The sequence below is a fragment of the Pieris brassicae genome, chromosome 5 (genome assembly GCF_905147105.1).
Source record: "Pieris brassicae chromosome 5, ilPieBrab1.1, whole genome shotgun sequence".
NCBI classification, from domain to species: Eukaryota; Metazoa; Arthropoda; class Insecta; order Lepidoptera; family Pieridae; genus Pieris; species Pieris brassicae.
This window is the reverse complement of record NC_059669.1, coordinates 18,726,205-18,746,721: the sequence shown is the minus strand read 5'-3', so window position 1 is coordinate 18,746,721 and position 20,517 is coordinate 18,726,205. Positions and strand designations below refer to the sequence as shown.

The 20,517-nt window shown below is 32.9% G+C and overlaps 1 protein-coding gene across 6 annotated transcripts in view; it reads left to right on the top strand.

Annotated features, from left to right (window-relative positions):
* The window catches only part of LOC123709526 (regulator of G-protein signaling loco), a 54,773-nt gene that overhangs the window by 14,979 nt on the left and 19,277 nt on the right, over positions 1-20,517 (top strand). The window contains exon 1 of one of the 6 annotated variants that reach the window (XM_045660925.1): positions 6,146-6,503. The exons of 4 other annotated variants lie outside the window; for them this stretch is intronic. In XM_045660925.1, the coding sequence (XP_045516881.1) occupies positions 6,417-6,503 (87 nt within the window). In that variant the 5' untranslated portion in view covers positions 6,146-6,416. Of the gene's footprint in view, positions 1-6,145; positions 6,504-18,013; positions 18,220-20,517 lie in introns of those variants that run through there. One more of the 6 variants, XM_045660924.1, reaches the window with a different exon arrangement.

The following is a 20,517-nucleotide window of genomic DNA, read 5'->3' as shown; positions in this document are numbered from 1 at the left end:
TACGTTTTTTGAAAGTAATCTATTAAATAATTTCACACCCTCATAGTTTACAGTTTTTTTGAAATAATTAATTTTGTTCGGCAAGATAAGCAAACACGACGTCAGATGAAATATATTGTTGATAAACGTTTATATACTATATACAATAGAATTCCCAAATGTCTTATAGATAAATTGCTATAGTCGTGTTAGAATTTGACTTCTCTTCTCTTTGAGGTCTCGACTTTGAATCTTCTACTATGACTTAAATAGATTTGTAAGTTAAGAATAATAACGGTCTTACTACGAAAAGCCTTGTCTTAAAGAAACAAAGCTGAGTTATAAGTTGTGATAATGAGCAATTGTCATGACGGTCACGCCGTATCGAGCATCGGACATCCTGCTTCGGAGCACGGCTGATCGTTACATAACATCCTCTTCACGTGGATACATTATCTAGAAGACCGTGTATAGTACATCTCATAGTATAAATAGCCCTGATAAGTGATTCTAAACAACGGCAACAAAAATTAGGCCACGTTAAATTTTCCGTTTTCTTATTTTTTTCTTTCATAAGAACTTTCTCCTGACAATAACAAACACAAAAAAAAATGATCTAGCGGAGTCGGTCTAACGCATGATGCCGTGACCAAGGGAAATAGGGATTCATTTTTATATATATTAATCAATATTATATCCTTTATTTGTATTCATTGGTTTTGTACCGCCAAGAAAATAAAATTTATTAAACTAAAAATTTTTTTTTTACGGCTTATGAGGTTAATTTGGAAGTCGGTGCCAAAAGTCAATTCGTACCTATTGTTAAGTGATCACTGATGATCATTTAGGTGCATGGCCTTCATTAAAACTAGCTTGGTATTAGAATAAAACAATTAGAGTATGGGTATGGTATGGTGGACTCAATTTCCGCACTTAGACGCGTAGTTGGTCCGTTGTGCGTAAAAGCCCTGGGTAATTTAGCCAGCCTAACTCCTTCCAGAAGCATCAATTAGAGTACTAGCAGGAGTATTGTCTTATCGCGCTAATTATACGCAATTTGTTACCTTTTGCATCGATATAAATAATTTTATCCATTGTGTCTAATTTTGTATGGTCCGTAAAGTTTTTGTAGAAATTAGAATAATCTCTTGGTCACTATTACCGCCCATTTACAGGGCCAAATAGCTTGCGTTAGGGTATGTATAATCATGTCTCATTTTAGACGTTGCTTGCTGCTCATGCTTTGAAATGAATCATGCTCGATATGTCACCCAGATTCAGCGTCCAAATAAATAGGACATTTATATTGGTCCCATATGAACGGAATTTATATTTGCATGGACTAATTTCTTGGGCCATCTGTTTCGGTTTGTCGAGTTATTTTTCTTGCAAAAAAACACGGAAATTTTTGATTAAAAATACGTTGGACATATACGACATTATATTATACTTCGCATTTTTATTATTTCTTCTTCTAAAATGATATTAGGACCAGCGCATACCATCCAGCCAATAAATAGGAAAATCTATTAAAATCGACCCTTGTGTCATTAGGCTTAACCATCGAGATTTATTAAATAACATTTTACCTACCTAGGCTTTTTTATAGAAATTTTGTCGAAGTATTATCTTATAATAATAATATACTTTTATATTAGATTTATTTTTATTAACTCTATTAGACAAATTCTTTTTTAAAGGTTTCTGTACCAATATGTTTTTATAGTATATAGCTCTAATGGCGTCTTATTTTCATATAGGAAAACATCGCAAACTTCAGAAATATATTCCCCGATCTCAATTCAAGGATTAATGAATAGTCACTTGACCCACATATGTTATTGTTTGTTTCCGTATATCTTACACACTCAAAAAGCATTGGTCAGTGAACTGCAATTGGGACATTGTTCTAAATTCGGTGACGGGTTTTTTTACTGTAGTTGCGAACAATTAATAATGTCATCATTATCATCATCAACATCATCAATGGCTATACAACCCCTTAGCCTCCTAAAGTACAGTTCGCCATCGCAATCTATCAAGTGCTTCCAACGTCCAACTTCGAAGTCCTTGACAACTCCATCCCACCAAAGGCAGCTTTTAGGTTTTATTGTTTCTCTTGCCACCCGCCGAGTTGTGAGTTTAGTAAGGACCTTGGGATTCTATCGTTCGCCATTCGGTGCACATGTCACAACCACTTGAGCCTGTTGCACTTTATGAATTGGACGATGTTTGTGTCGTCAATCATGTTATAAAGTTTTTCATTGAACGCCAAACACCGTCGTCGCAAACATGACCAAAGATTCTTCGAAGGATCATCGAAAATAAGGAGAGAAATCTCATCTTTCTTGCTAAGGCGCCAGGTTTCAGAACCATAAGTGAGAACTGGTCGCAGCAGTTGTGTACAGAACAAGCTTGGTATTCTTTCTGAGAAGTCGAGAAATATCTACGAAGGCCAAAGTAGCGATAATTTGCTATCACAATGCGTCTACTGATCTCTCAGGATTATTATCACTAGTCACCATTGAGCCCAAGTAAACAAACCCCTAAAAAACATTGTCAAACATTTCTTGCTCTCAATATGATATAAATGAAAGAGAATTCTTCAAGATTATAAAATGTTCAGGGGCGGGAAGGTCACATTAAAGGGAACTATGGGCTCTAGACACAGCCACGCGAAGTAATCTTTCAGTAGTTTGTCTGTTTTGAACTCCTTCGTGTATTATTTTATTAAATTACGCAGAAACGCCTTTATGGTGTCCAGAAATAGTTTTGCCTTACTACGAATTCTTTGAGTCAAGAATAACGAGTAATGACGCTAAGATGTTCGCTTTAGGGTTGTCTATATAGAATTGTATCGATATATTTGATTTCTACGTATGTGAAATGAATTTTGATGAAACTGTATAATGTACATTCAATATAATTACAATAGCAGACCAGTGTAAAACTGCGCTTTTATGAGTAATTTAATTTGGTTTTATTATCAAATTTCATTTGCATTGGTTGTATTCGAAGAAAGCCTTAACCTAAGTGTTTTTTATGTAATAACAAATTATATCAGTGACTTAATTCCGTCTCATAGATTCTCAAAGTGTTTTAGCATTTGTTGAATTTGGATCAGTTTGCGTAGTAGAAGCATCTATATCAGAATAGGTGCCAGCCCTACCTTTATTTTAAGTACGTCAGTGGCGCCTATGACAATGTACACGTTATTGTCTATCGTCACTGTGATTCACCTCTGTCCCTTGACACATTCATTAAACATTTTTGTTGAATGAAAACGGTGCACTAGCGTCGAAGGATACGGTAGGCCGTTTCAGCCATTGGTGACGTAAAAGATGGTAGCAACCTAAAAATAGAATTTTACGATAATCTTGTTGCTATAGTTATAAGATTATCTGTGGCATTATTTGGTTATGTTAATATAATGTTGTCAATTAGTTGTTTGTGATTTGGTAATATCAAGTCGTAGGTAGTATGTATATACTACGCCACTACGTGATGCACGCATTTGTAAATTATATTTAAAGAAAGATAAAAAATAGGTTAAAAATTCGTGGCGTGCATTATGTTTTTACAGGACTTAGGTAAAGCAGCTGGCGAGTCACTTACATTATCTATCTATTGTATATTATAATCTATTACACATCTCGCAATTAAAACGTATGATTTTCCTTAATAATTTCGTCTGCATGACCCATCTTTATTCATTTGATTCATTAAGGCGTTCCCACGCACGTTGGCTATCGAGCATAATTGGAACAAAGGTCTGACTCAGGCCGTCTCGCCTCAATTGTTATGGAAAATGTTATCATTGATATAAAATAGATACGATATTTAACACGTCTGTATATGTAGTTAGAGAAAGATTTAGCTGGTCCGCAGTTTTTGCACCTACATACTGTGTCATCAAAGCGATGGTTATCTGTTATACTCGACCAGTTTTTTTCCTTTTCCACACATTAATTGTATATAAATCTAGAGAGTTTTGAGTGCATCTGTTATTTTGAATACCTATACTGTGTTATCGAAGCGATGTTACACTAAAAAGTATATTTAGGTAAAAATAAAGTTCACTAGGCCCATAGGATTCCCTGTGCCATGGACAATAAGTTCTACAGATCACATTTTATATTTAAACTATTGAGGATTTTATATTAAACTACAGGTTAAGAAGATGTTGTTTAAGATTTTTAGTAAATGTATTTTAAGTAAATATAATCTATCAGTTTTTTTTCTTTTCAATACCAATTTATCTTCAAGAATCAATTCTTAAGTCGTTTCCGGGCGCTTTCCACACATTTATTGTACATTAAACTAGATAGAGGCACACGTTAGCTAGTACGGTTAGGTAATGTGATAGTTGTAGAACAAACAGCGTTGTTACAGGTCACAGATACATTCGAACCGTTACGCGAATAAACATACGGAATTGGGACACGATCTAGTCTTCATGTACATTATAATACAAAGCATATTTATTACACAATTGTACTAAAATATTTGTCTCTTTCTGTCAAGTCTTCCACAGTCCTCATCACAATACATTTGCTTTTGCAAACTAGCGAACTGTGGAACTGATCTCCCCTGGTAGATTCGCCAATTACTGTTAAAACGAAAGAGTATACTCCTCCCTCAAAGGTCGGCACCCACTACAATGCGTATAGCCATCTAGATCGTGAGAAAAAAAAAGAAAAAATCAAGTTGTAAATATAACGGATATTAATTATCGTGCATATGTTCTACATTTCGAGTGCTGTATTGGTTGATATAAGCTTTTTTTACAAATTTTCTTTATTTATGTAGACAAGACTCTATATACTTCCTAAGTATAGTTTTATGGTTACTCACAGCCATAGAGAACTCAGGAAAAGCGTCGCCCTTGAAACCTTAACAAATTGTTTCCTCGAACGTCAAATTGTCCAATTACAGTTGTAGCTGGAATTAAATAATGAATAAAATTGCGCTAATAATTGTCATGGCGACTCTCTTTTTATTCTTTCCACAATTTTCTTCTTTAGAATGTATTAATTGGAGAAAATAACGAATTGATTATACCCGTTACTATACAGGTTTTTTTTGATTTTCCTAGATTTCAAATTGTTTAAAATTACACGTCAACACTAATTTATCAACAAGAAATATAATATTGTCGTCGTGTGAAAATATACTTTAATAATCAACAGCTAGGAACACTTTTAAACAGTTTTGTAAAATATTCATAATTGTTGGGTATTATGAAAAAGCTAAACCTGAACGTCTACGCCATCGGTTGGTCACGACCTGCTATTAAACTAATTTTATGGAAATTACATTAAGTTACGCTCGTTGTGTGTCTCTTAATCCTAAGTAAAACACACCCATTCCGCGTATGTAATCAAGGTGATAAGGAGGAGAATTCACAGGAGAGATTGTCATAGCTAGAGTGCTCTCAACATAGATGTAACTATTAAACAACTCTTCTGCACGATGGCTTCCTTATAATGACAAGATTTCAAAATTATTAAGTAATTTTACACTCCATAATTAACTGAGTGAACAGGATGTGTGTTCTGCGTGGTTGTTTACTTTTGTCTAACGAATCCGTACGCTAATACAAATCATATTTTAGTTTATAATATAAAAACGTTGACTTGATACGTTCTATCTCTATATATATAAAATTCTCGTTTTTGTTCCCATACTCCTCCGAAACGGCTTGACCGATGCTTGTGATTTTTTTCTATTTTTTAATTTCTTTGTGATACAGCATATTTAAATACATACAACCCTTAATTGTCACCCTCTACGATCAATCCCTATTTTTTATTATAGTAGATAGGTTATTTTTATTGAACTAAAATTTATTTTTCCTGGAAATAATATACATGGCAACACGACGTTTGCCGGGTCAGCTGGTCTATTATATATTCTTCAATATCCTCTTTTATAATCGAAATAAATTAGGAACCTCTTCTAAATTCTTTAATAATATATGAAATTAGGTTCTTTAAATACACATTTAATAATTGAGGTTGAAAATATATGTAACAGGAACAGACGCTCTGTCATTTATTATGTTTATAATATAGGGATACGAAAATAACGTGGGGGCGCGCGTATGCGCACTCTGCAGGCTGACAGGCAGTAGGCAGTAACGTTCAGTCATGCTTTGACCGTTGAGCCGATATCACGTGAGACTGTATTTTACATTATTGATTTAATTTATTCTAAATATTATATTATTTTATCCCCGGATTAAATGAAATTATTACATTCTTAGTTGGGTTTATCGTGAAATCTATTTTTATTTTGTGGAAAACGTTGGACGCGCAAACGAATAGTTTCGTACTCTGACGGAATGATCTATTGACTGGGTTTAACCCGAAGTTTAATGTAAATCAGTGTGTAAAACCAATACAATTGAGGATATATCCAAGTCGGTTGTTGTGAGGATGCTGTGCGCGACCAATGGTGCGGTCGCGGCAATGGACAGGGCGTATATGTCACTGCGCGCACGCAAACCGCAAGTTACAACAACGGTATGTTTACTTTTAGCCTACATGAAAATTTCTATAAAAGTAATTTAAATTTTCTTACCAGTCCTCTCCTTATACACATAGCTCCATAGTCCTTATAGTCGAACATATGCTCATTCTTAGATTTTTAATTGTTGTTTTATATCTAAAAAAGACCTTTAGAAATAAAGACCTTCTTGTTGCGTCTTAAGGTTAATGAACGAATATGAATTTTTGAGTAGGGCTACAAATTATAAACTAATTATTTTTATTAATACTATGTTCGTGGCTTATAGAAGACATCATCATTTATTGACTACTGTAATAAAAATATGTGATGTACTTTATTCGAGGTCTGTGCACTGTGCACTCTTTAGGTTATTTACTTCACGGAAGCGTCACATATGACTAATGCATTGTGCATCATCAACACCGAGGTACCTCATTTCTGTTAGATTTTTAATTTTGTGTATCATTCTTCAATTTAACTGAATGTTCTATTTTTGAATATCTTTCACGTGTACACGATTTGTAACTGTTTTCCAAACGAACCGAAGGAATTCAAATTGACGTATATTTTTACTTTTGATACCACGCGGGTCAGTCTCATACAAAGCATTATATAAATCCGGGTTTTTGTCAATAATGATTTGTCTTTGTTATATATATATATATATATATATATATATATAACTAGCTGCCCCCGCGAACTTCTTTCTCCTTACTGTGATTGTGATTAACCTACCTATTTAGTTCATACCAACATGGAACATTTTGCTATGCTACCCTAGACACTGTTCGATTTCCTTTTATTAAAACGTTTTAGGTTTTTCTGTGAATACTTCTATGTAAACCTCAGAGTTCAAGTCATAATTTTCGAATTATCAAATAAAATATAGGCGTTGATAGTAGAGGGGTGAAAATTAAGGGTTGTATGTTCTAACATTAAAAAAATCATATATAACCAAAAACCATAAACACATTTTTTTGGTTGAACACTCCCTATCACTAAGGGGGTAAATAGATAGGTAGTAGCCGATTCTCAGACTGAATATGCATAAAAAAAATCGGTCGAGCCGTTTCAGAGGAGTATGGGAACGAACATTGTGACACGAGAATTTTATATATTAGATAAATAAAAGGCAAATCACGTGAATGGTTTCTGAATTTAAACAAAAGAGGAACTGCTTAACTAGAATGATATTTGATAACAAAGGTTTCTATGTAATTTCTTGTTGTAAATTTGTTTTATAATAAAATATTAATAACACAAGAAAATTGAAGGTTATAGTTTTACGCGTAACCAGGGGCTCTGTCTAATTATCTTTCATCCTCTCTCTCCTCTCTGTCTGAAGTTAAAGATAAATTATTTTACCTACCTCCACACCAGGAATCCATTGAAGTTACCGCTTTCAAAAGTGATTAATTATCTGATACCATATCACACTGCATATAGTCGACCAACGTAGATTTACATAGGTATTGGCACGTGAGCATGATGAAGCGGTTATAATACTAAATACAAAATATTTACAATATCAACATTGCGTAATAAGATTTTGAACTCACTAACGAAAGTAGACATGGTATCTGTCAAAAATTTGTCTGAAGTCAGAACAATGGGGTAGATACTTCGTTGGTTGGGTTTGGTTACGCTGAATATATAGTCACAGACGGAACACATAATATATGTAAAAGATTCAAACTTAGAAAGGAAAAAAAACAATTAAAATTATGAAATACATACAACTATGTTCGGCTGTGTTGTGTGATAGTGTGCATGTGTGTGCTCATGTTTATTAACATTTAAGTAGCCGTATGGCTAAGTTTTTAGTATTGTTAGCTTGGTTTACTCGCTCGTGAGTTGACGGCCATATAAACTCCGTTACCGGCTATTGTTTATAATTAAATTCGTGAAACGGAAACGTAACGTTTACGATCGTTATACCCAATATTGTGTGCCTCGTGTTTATGCTTACATTTTAATGGCTCACGATACAAGGCATCACTGTTTGGATCAAAGCGCTCTTTTGTAATTTCCTCGTAAATCTAAGACTAGCTTTGACCTATATATTTATTAAGGAGCAATATTAGCAAGCATTTCGTTTTGTTTACGCTCTGTCGTCGAACAAATTACTAAAATAAGTAAATCAGTTGCCAGTAATCAGTCTTATAGGCAAATAGGTGATCAGCCTCTTGTGACTGACACACGCCGTCGACTTTTTGGGTCTTAGGCAAGCCGGTTTGCTCACGATGTTTTCCTTCACTGTTCGAGCGAATGCTAAATGCGCACATAGAAAGTCCATTCATGCACAGCTGGCAAGCGAACCTACGACCTCAGGGATGAGAGTTGCAGGCCGGTCTGTCTTCGAATAGAAAAAAAATGTCAAAACTTTATTATACTTAATAAAAAAGGATGTTTAGTTAAATGAAATAATTGCACTAGGATTCCCTGTATCGTAGAGAGATAGTATCTTCCTTTTGGTATATTAATGGTAATTGACAATAATTGCACAATAGAATCCTTTCCGAATCAGCATAGGAGACAGGTTGATAAGGTGTTGTTTAAGATTGATAAAGTTTTGAATCGTTAGTGAAAAACTTGAAATAGATTTCGTACTGGCAGTTTGGAAACCTCTTTTCCGGCCTATCAATTTTTGTTTTCGTGTAAATCATTCGAGGTTTCAAAATTCTGGTTGAATTTCAAAGTTGTTCGCATAAAAACACGTTAGTCTTAGTTTTCCTCTTTAGTTCAGTTTAGGTCGTGATCTCAGTTTGAACTCTTCTTTTTATAACTATAACACACCATCAATCAACCTATCGCGTCAAAGCACACATAGTTGATGGAATATTTTCGTCTTAATGATAACATCTAACTCCGTGTTAGTTGGTTCTATGTATTTCATACAATAGAAGTTGGAATAAAGGCAGGTCATTGCATCGACTTTGGAGAAGGTTCCTTCTAAGTGTAGGGCTCAAATTTGTGTATCTGTTTCGTAATATTTTTTTCTAATAGATAAAAAGATGAGTCTTCTGTGCCACACGCCGTCGACTTTTGGCGTTAAGGCTTGCGGGTTTCCTCGCGATGTTTTACCGTACGAACGAGTGTTAAATTCGCACATACAAAGTCCATTGTTGCACACACACTAATGATCGAACATACGACGTAAGGAATGGGAGTCGCATGATATACCATATATATTATCGCCTTAAGATAAGAAAGATGCCGAAACAGCTCAAGTGCATCGTAATAATTTTCTCTATTGGTACAAAGTATGTCAAAACTGATTATCGATATTTCGAACAGATAGCATACATGTCTGTTAGTTTTTTTAATTGTTTCATAACCATATTGTAATTCACTCACTTAAACCGTTTTCTATATTAATTCCTGAAGGCGTTTATATATTTATTGTATAACAAATGCATATATGCATTTTCAAATTGTTTTGAAGAGTTTATTTTAATTTTTATAAGTTTTTATATTTTTAGTGTATCTTTGGTAATACCAATTTCTATTTATATGTGTGCGATAAGTCGTGATAACGGAGCAAGAAGGTGTGGTGATCATCTTACGTATATCTTTAAAATCCTACTTGTCATTTATCGAAGCTGTTTTCAAAAACCCTTTCTTTACATATGGTATATTATATATTTAAACTTAGAACCATAAAATATTTGTAAAAATCGGCGTTTTATCAATTCAGTACTACTATATCAGCGCAGAGGTAGGGGTCGTTGTGTCAGGTGGCACCACACCTGCGCTTGACACGGCAGGTGAACACCCTCCTAATACTCCCTGCTATTTAGACCTGTTTAAAAGCGTACAATGCTCCATATTGCTTTCAAAGATTATTACTTAGTACCTTCGTTAAAATATTCCTTTGTCTTTGCTTCCGGAGTTAGGTTCTATATATAGCGTGGATTTTGCTTGGCAATTGCTTCAGTCCTTTTCTTCCGTCCGCGTTAGTGTGATTCATTAAACGTTAATCGTATTCTGATGTATATCATAAACAAAGTGAGAATTTAGGCCCAAAAATGTATATTCGTATTTTGCTAACTGACAAATAATTGTTAATGTAATATCCATTGAGCAATCATTTGGGGTACATAGCGATTTGCTATTTTCAATGAAAATTTAATGCGTAATAAATCATTAACGCAGGCTAAACTTCTTTACCTTGAATTTATTTATTTTTAATTTATAATAACAAATATCTGTAAACATGATATAACAGTTTCTAGACTGCGACTGCTAAAAATCACTCGGACATCGTAAATAATGTCATATATTCGTGTGTATATGCGTTTTTTCAGATTCTTCATAGAATATCTTGTGGTATATTATCCCTATTTTAAATTAAATAATAAACCTTTTTATTCGTCTTTTAAAGGTAGCTTAAACATCCGCCACTTCATGCGATCGTTATTTCGGTTTTGTGTGCTTTGTTTTCAGAAACCTATCTGTATAATATTTCATTTAGTTTGAATAGCTTTTGTGTTGTCTTTATCTGGTTGAATGGGGTTTTAACAAAAGATTTCAATACCTTTTAAACGTGAATAAATTATACCACTTGTATGATATAAATTGTCGTTGTGAAGTATATACCACATGTACGAATTTACCTTAGTCACGAGACTGCGATAGAACGTAATAAACACGCATTTTTATTATTGTCTTTTGTTAAAATAGCTTTTACACATTAAGAAAAACTCGTGTGCGTGGTCACCGTGACCACTGAAAAGTACGCGGAACGTCGGAAAAAAATTAAAATTTAGAATTATGTAAATAACTATAAGTTTTAATCCGTTCAAAAAGTGTTTTTCTTCACGCATTTTTATTTAAAAACATTCGGTCACTAATCGTATCTGCTGAGATGAATTTACAAAGGAACTTGCAGTACAACTCTGTTACCTTTTATTTTTTGTACAAAACGGACAGGACGCTTTCCTAATGTTAAGTGATACCGACGATTACAGATATTCACATTGCCAGAGGGCTCGCAAGTGCGTTGCCGGTATTTTATGAATGGGTATCCTCTTTTGAAGGACACTAAGTCGAATTATTATTACTTAATATATATTATATTACTCATTAGAAGAAATAATGAATAAGTTTTAAACACATTGATTGTCTTAATCTGCTAAATATAACATTAGATCGAAACGGTTAGTTGATCCAGGAAGTTACTAGTAATTAAGGGAATCACAGACACGACAACTTCCTGTATTCCAGATATTTTCTTTACATTTTTTTAGTTTTAATTATATTTTAACTAGCGCCTCGGAAACATATTTCTCCGACATTAACAGTGCTAATTAGAACTGTGGGATATAACTTAATATTGTTTTTTAAGTACAGTAACAAAAATATATGTGGATTATGCGTGTTGGGTTATTTCTACGTAATGTTATATCGCTGGCTTAGTGCACTGTCTAGATAAAGTTTTGTCATGATACACCTATCATGACAAAACTTTGTACATTTAAATTTGTACATTGTGTTGGTGTACATTTAAATCAGTAAATGACACTGACAATTTTGTGTCAAAAAAAAAATTTGTTTTCCCGCGTAAACGTAAATGGCTCTAAATTTATCAAACTGGTAATATTCGTCCCGTTCCCTTGATTCTTTAAATATTTAAATGAAAGCTATTGCAAAATTGCAATATATTGCTGATTCCATTGTTATTATTAAGTTACTAATCAAAAGCGTTAAAATATACTTGGTTTTGAAACTATGTGTTTAATACGCATGTAGACTGAACTTTTATATAAAACCCTGGTCTATGGCCGAAGGCAAAAGTTGTATTGATGTCTCTTGTAAAGTTCTTATCTATAAAAATAAAAATGGATCGGAAAATATGTTGCTGAGCTCAAAACTCGAACACGGCTGGTCCAATTCGAGTATTTTTTTATTACTTAAACACTGAGGAAGGTTTTTATGGAAATTTAAAAACCGGAAAAGCTAGCAGTGTCTATAAGGTAGCATAGTAAAATGTTCCATATAAGTAGCTACTGAAATAGTAGGCTGAGTACAAAATTATATATATTATAAAATCTTTTTTGTTAAAATATCTGCGTTATTTGTGACTTGATACCGTTGTTCCTGTGAAAACCAAACAGTATGTTGCGACAAATGTATGCAAGAATGCATATTTTTATCTTGTTTGTCGATCTTATCCATGTCACTGACCGCTTTCAATTCATCTTTCAAACCAACAATGCCTATTTGTGCTCCTAATTGCTTGTGTACGGTTAGAAATACTCTACAGGAAGCAGAGCTGTTACAATATTTCGTGATTTATTCATCAATGGTTTGCCGTATCTATTATGTTAAAGGGATGCTATCAGATTTACATTATATTATCATCTAAAATTGCCTATAGCAGTAACTACGTGAAATTTTTACCATTTGTTTTATTTATTTATTGCACAACACAATATGACAAAACCTTTACACAATGCAACGATTTTTCCAATGTAGAGGATTTTCGAATTTAACGAAAGCATTACTTATCGGCCCAATCAGATAATAGATAGCCTAACGCTAACCAACATAAACAGTAAATTAAAAAAACCTACTTTTATATGCAATTGCCGCGCTCCTATACAAGACTGCTGTGGTTACATTAATACAAACCACAGCGGTAACATATTCTGATTATATTATGTTATTTTGTATAATAAAGAGAAAAAAAATATACGCTATTATATAAGTAGAACATTTAGCATTTGAATCGCGTTATTTACAGTTTACAAGAAGCATCTTTTCTAATTGATTTCTAAACGTACAAATATCGTTTGATATTGTGTAGCTGATAAAAGTATCACGAAGACTTCCACTATTGACTTCTTGCAATAACAGGTGTCCTTAATTAACACTTGTCGTATTCAGCGTAACAATAGAAACATGACTTGTGTTGTAATGTGCCATTGAGCATATTAGGCAGCCATTGACGTCAATAGGACAGTGTTCTCTAGTTGTTCGCAGTCACGTATAATTGATGAAAGCGTTGTTGGTACTAAGATATTCTAAGACTTTTATAATAATTAAAAATAATAACGATAATTGCGGTCGGTATTTTTAAATATTTAGATGACATGTATTATTTATTTTACTGTACATTTTTACGTTCTATGTTTTTCTTTTTTTTTGTACCTCGGATGAATCGGGTCACACACACAGGAATGTTCTACTGTGCTCAGTCTGTCAAATAAAGTAATAGGGTTAATTCATTTCCGTTGACACAATAATTGTTTCAGTCAGTACACAGTAGGCATTGAAACCATAAATTAAGGCAGATCACTGGAAAATAATTTCTTCATAGCAGTCCGCTAACAACATTATTTGCATTAAGAAATATTAACGTTGAGTTAAATCTTCCAAATAAGAAAGTTATTTTGTTAGCCGCAAATAAAAACAAAATAGATATACATGAAAAACATAAACGTCCATGATATTTTCAATATAACAGAAATTATTTATTTCCAAAAATTCAAGTCGAAGATTTTGTACTTTTTCTAGTAATACCGATTGAAGATACATAATTATTAGTTATTTATAGTCCATAAAACGCAATATTTATGTAACGAATGTATATACATATTAAATTATTTCCTTTTCCTCTTATCCAAGTGTCCTTGGTACGCCCTATTATTCCGTTAATATATAAATAATGTATGTTCTCATCGTGATTTACAAATTCACATGTAAACTCTATGTCGTAATTTACATTGTTACAGGATTATTAATAGTCGTTAATTTGAATTTTACAATAACAGATGCAGTTTTATATGTGAAAAATGTTATTATAGTATTTTCTTTTGAATCTTAATATTCCTATCAGGCCATATGTCGTCCGCTGTTACTTGCTACCCGTTTAAAGTCCTTACCGATAGGGTACAGAATGCAGATGTGTTAGGAATGTTGGATCTGCCAGCATCGATTAACCAACCAAATGCTGGCTGGTAAATAAAATATTTGTACATTGCAATGGAATTTGTTTTGTTTTACCTAATAAAGGTATAAGTTTGGTGAAAATCACCTTAAAACATTAAATTCGTACGTTCGTTCGTCACTCTTGTTTGATAAATTCTTTTGTAAATATTGTTTCAGTTCGAGGATAATTGTGTCCTGAATAGATAGTTCGGTTATTGACTTGATTGTAGTGTCGTAATACTTAGTGCACATGATTATTTAGAATATGTTAAAGCAAAGTACACAAAAGGGATTTTTAAAAGTAAGAACATAAAGTCAATTCATACTGCAAAAAGTATTTTTGCTTTATATAGGAAACTTTTAATTGCCGTTTGCCGGCGTTTTAGGTAGTGATACGCTCTTCTAAAGGTTCTCTTTAAGAATAAATTTTCCAATTTATATTACTGTCTATTACGTTACGATGCGGGGCGGGGATTGAATTATGCGTTATTGATAATATTATTTTACACCACATAATGGTAAGTTTTAGGTATACAGAGTCGCTGGGGGTGGTCACGAAAGGTTTTACTATTGGATACATAAAAGTTACGGGTCAAGAGTCTCCAAAAATTGCGTGACGTAATACTTGAACGATCCCTTAGATGTAATGTTAGTTAGCTCGCTGTCCAATGCAAGATTCCACCTTTTATCGTTTTTAGTAGCTACTGGTTTATTTTAGCCAACACGCTATTGTGTATTCTCAGCTTTAACATGTTAAGTGGATGTTCATCTCAAATCGTGACACAAAATTTAGTTTAATTCTCGAGGACTTCCTAATTTATCACGATGTTCGACCGACGATCGGCTGGATTTAACATAATCGCTTTCCGATTCATTCTTGAAGCTGTGTTTTTCGTAAATTTGTTTTATCAATAACTCGGATGAAGGATTGATTACTAATTGTAATAACGTTACCATTGCTGTAATATTAGATGTCACCCATAGAGTTTGTAAAATTGAAAAACAAAAATTTGTCGTAAATCGGTACTATGTTTTCAAGACGCTTTTTCAAATCGAATCAAGAATTCTATGTTTATAATTGGTTGATACCAAAGACACAAGATAAATATAATAGAACCTTAGAAATATCTTTTATGTCAAAATTAATATGGTTTCTTATAGAAACATACTTATATATCATTTTGACTTTTTCGCCTGTAGAAAAATGAGCCTTTAGTTCGGACAATTTCCTCTACACAATAAAATTTAAAAAATCTTGTATATTGTATAAGTATATTGAAATTATGAGGGTGGCAAAAAATTAATGCATTGGCCTTGTACAAGTTCATCACAAATATGTAATTAACAATCAATTACTTAACAAATAAAGCAATATAATAGATATGTGCCAATATTTATCAAAGTAGTAATAACTTGTTACAACAATTATAATGAGTTATGTAATTTATGACATATTAATATCTCATATTATGTTGATGTTTATTTTGTCGTAGTGTATGCTTTCGTTAATAAGCTGAGCGATTTTTATCACTATATAGATTAATTATAATACGAATTACTTTACTTACACAAATATAAAAAAAATTATATTAAAAGAAACGGGACAGAATGGCAGAAGACAGTACCCTAAGGTCCTTACTGGACTCACAACCTGGTGGTAAGAGAAAACCCGGTAGACCGAGGCTTTGATGATGGGGAATGGGTCTTGGTACCTCGAAAAACTAACTAAATCGATTGCGATGGCAAATATACTTGAGTAGGAAAAAGTCCAGGGGCTGTAAAGCCATTGATGATTACGATGATATTAAAACAATCGTAAGTTACGACTTAAATCTACTGTAACTTTTTCTTAAAAGAAAATCGAAACGACAGCCATATTGTTTTAACAAAGACAGCAGAACAAAAAGTATTCCTTTTTTAAACCGGTATCATTATATCCTTTATATGCAGTATGTTTTCTATTTACTTTGTAAACGGCTACAGCCACATAGAAATAATAGCTATTTAGATACTGACCCTTCGGTCTGTCTTCTGCCTCTGTCATCAAAGGGTATACACCATTTCACAAAAAGAGACGAAGATTTGAGTTAAAAGAGTGCAAGTACATTGATTGCTTTTACGAAGAGGCTACTTCTAAGACTATTAATATATACTCGACGCTGTTACTAAAGCCTAGCCCTTAACATACTGGTGTTTTTAATTACATAAACGTTGTCATTTGATCTACTATGTGGGCGCTTCTCAATTACTATCGGATTTTATGTGGTCATTTGATTATAATACATTAGCTGTTATTCTCTTATATTTATATATATTTTTTTCTGTTTACAAGAGATACCTTAACAGAGGTCAGGGATATTTTAAAGACTACAATAATTGATGGTCCTGCAGGATACTCGGGAAGCCAGCTGCGCCAATTACCCAACAATATTTTTTAAATATTTACGGCTCAGGTTCCTTCCTATTAATACGTTTCACCTTTATAGTTTCTTCGCAGAAAGTAGTAGCTGGTGCACCTTACTCTGGATAATCCAGACGTACGTAATACGTTTTCTTGGACTTCGGAGACACACATACGGCCGATCTTTTTTTTAAATGAAAGCGATATAGATATTCAGCAGATGCTCCATGTCCTGTCAGAATATGTACCGTGGGGCAAACTGACACTTAATTTTGAGACGCTAACGTTTGTATTTTAGATTTCTTAAGAAGGTTTTGTTAAGCTTTTAGCATAAATTCTAACACCGTCAATCCTGCTTTCCGAGTCAAGGTCCATATTCTTCTGAGACCATCTTCTCCCATTCATCGCATATTGAGGCAAATAAAATCAGATCGTCTGCAAACTATAAGTGGGTCAATCTTTTGCTGTTTATGAATAGTCCGTATTTATCCCAACTTATCTCTTATATAGATAGAGTTTAATGCGGTTCGCAACGTCGATGATGGTGATAATAATATAGGATTATTTAGACATTCTAAAAAGCGTTACTGTCATTGAAATTATTTTAAAGTCAGTAAGTCTATTGAAACTATATGTATCAATTATTTTCCAAACTGATTAGTATTACTATTATGGTAACCTGCATTGTCTATAAGATTGATATCAGTTTGAATAATCCGAAAATGCGTCACAGATTCGGTTCCATTGTACTCCATATTGGAACCAATTCAGTCACCAAACATAAAAGGTTATCCTAGATTGCATTGCATGCATTGGCCCCATTATACGGTCTAGAAAGTTTCCCAATGGCATTTGGAATTTTTTTTATTATTTGAATTTCCCATGCCCTTTGAGAATCTTTATCGTGGTTCTTAAATCTTATAATTTGAAAATATTTTATCCGTCTTCAAATCTTCACTATTTTGCAGAGGAATTTTTAAAGCAGTTTCAATAAAATTGCTAAATTGCTGATATCAAGAGCACGAAGTGTAAGTTATTTAAAGATATATTGATTATCTAAACATTCGGTATGGAAGTGGTTACAGTATATCGATGTAATTATGATAGCACACGTCTACATGTTTGTTAAGATGATACGAAAAACGGCAAGTGGTAAACTAAATTCGCTTGATTCAGTCCGTCGCTGACCAGCGTAGGTAGTGCACGTATGATCTTTAAATACATTGTGAATAACATTTTATCGTGAATAAAAAACGACTTTATCGTGATGTAAACGAAGTTTGAGTGAAGTGTGTTTCGGATTTTGTACAATGGCTCGTCTAGCTACCAGTGCTGTTCAGCTCTGCCAGAGGCTTCAAGAGCTGAATCCTCAGAAGTTTCTTCTGCTTGGAAAACAGGTGCGGTTTTGGTTTTAAAATGTACTTGAATTGGAGGATTTGTTCGAGATTTATCATTTAAAAAATGTGGCAGCGTCTTTTATATCTGAATCGTATTTGATTTAATAACTTGAATAAAAAATTAATGTTATTGAATTTAATTTTTTTCCGAAGTCTCAGCAAAAACTTAAACAAAGAAGCAAATGAAATATAGTTTTATCGTGCGATAAAAGTTATGGTCGCCGTAAAATAATTCCGGTCGTTTTTGATGTTATTGTTTCCGAATCATTGCTTATCGGCTTGTACAGTCTTTCTTTTACTTCAATTGAATATATTTGATTTGAAACTTTTTCCACTAAGGTAATAGGGTAATAGGCTTACTTGGTAATAGGGTGATTAATTATTTTACGCGGTTAAAGTGTGGCGGAGTTTTTCTTACCAGTTCTTTTAAGCCAAAATGAAGGGCATAAAAGCGGCCCTTCATTTAGGAACTGGTAGTAAATGTAAATTTAGACCTTCCAATTTTATTATCATATTAAATGAATTCTTATGTGATTATTCTAATTATTGTATCTGTATATTGGAGCAACTGCAACTTACTAAAGTTGTTTGAAAAATTCGTATTCGGCAATTTAAGCTTAGAAAATTATATATAAGGTGTTTATGTATTTTTTAAATATTGTAAATATCTAGTATGACTTGCTTTTTGCGAGGTAAACTCGTGGTCTGTAGTATTCAAAAATGGGTTTTCTTTATAAATCTCCAAAGGAATTAAGTACCGCGTACATTTGATTGCGGTTTTGTTTCCATAGAGATTAGATCCTATGTTATTATTATAAGTATTGTGAACTTAATTAACAGTTCTGGCTTTATACGGAAGATTCGATTACATATTTAATGGGACAACTGCTTGTGACAATTATAGACCATCATCAAATTCTTTATTTAATTTTCAGGACCCAAACTTCAGTGATGTTAGATTTCATTGCGTTTTCGTGTATAAAACAGATTGACATAAACGATTTTTCATTACTTCAGTTGCTGAGCGTAATCGAAATAGACACGCGAATTGCATATTAAATAACTCAGCAGTCTTGCTAAGTATTTTTGTCAACATGAAGTAGACGATATTTGTCTTCTTATAAAAGTGTCAACCGCCATTTAGATAAATGATATCGAACGAGAATATAGGCATTTAGGCTTATGAGTTAATGAGGCACACTAACATATAATTATAGGTGGTATAATAGTTTTGGCCTTTCACTAAGTAAAGTAATTTTCCTTTTGATTTCTTAGTTATAAAAATACCATTGATGCTACAACTTTAAAGATCTGGTTTTCAGATAAATGTATCTGTTTCGTGATCGTTTGTTTTATCCAATAGCAAGTAGGTAATCAACTGGATTCTTTGTACTTGCATGCTTCCCGATGTTTTCCTTTACCGTACGAACAAGTGTTAAAAGTGTATATAGAAATAAAAGTACACTGGGAAGGGTTCAAACCTCATCAGGAATGAGAGTCTCATACTAAAGCAGCTCACACTGTATTCTTCGTATTCTTAGTTATAATAATATTGTAATTGTTATATAATATTCTGTCATACATAACAAAATATCTACAATGAGCGAACCATTCAAAGTTTTCTTTATTATCTCACGTCTTGATCGTGCAATACATTAGAAGCGATCGTAAATGAGAAACAAATAATACATACAAAATGTTTATAAAAATATTTTTTTAAATGTGACCAAATGTTTAGGGTTAAAAATAGATTTGTTAAGAGTAATTGAAAATTGAGAAATATTTATTGTATAGGTCCAATTGTTTATATCGTATAAATAATTTAAATCAAATTAAAAAAAAAATAATGTATAGAATTGTCCTTCTTTCATTATGACATTTGGAGGAAAAGATAAAGTGAGAATATTATAAAACCCTTACATTAATTATCAATCACTTAAGTTACATAGATTATGATATATGACACCATATAATAAACATTGGTTGGAATTAAGCGGTTAAATCCGCATCGCACTAAATACAATCAAATAGAAAGCTCTAAGTGTTTACCAAGCACACATGAGTGTCGTGATAAGGCAATGCGTGTGGGCGAATTATTGCTTAGCGTGTCCCTAATTAGCTTTTCCATGAAACGAAAAGGGCTTATAGATTAGCTTACTCTATACAAAGTAGAATTTTGTCGTTGCCGTTAATATTACGACCACAAGAAGGTTTTATATTTAAGGAATAATCCTTAAATAGTTCACGTTCTAAATTTGGCTTAAAGTTGAATCGTTTTTCTGATAAACTTTAAAAGAA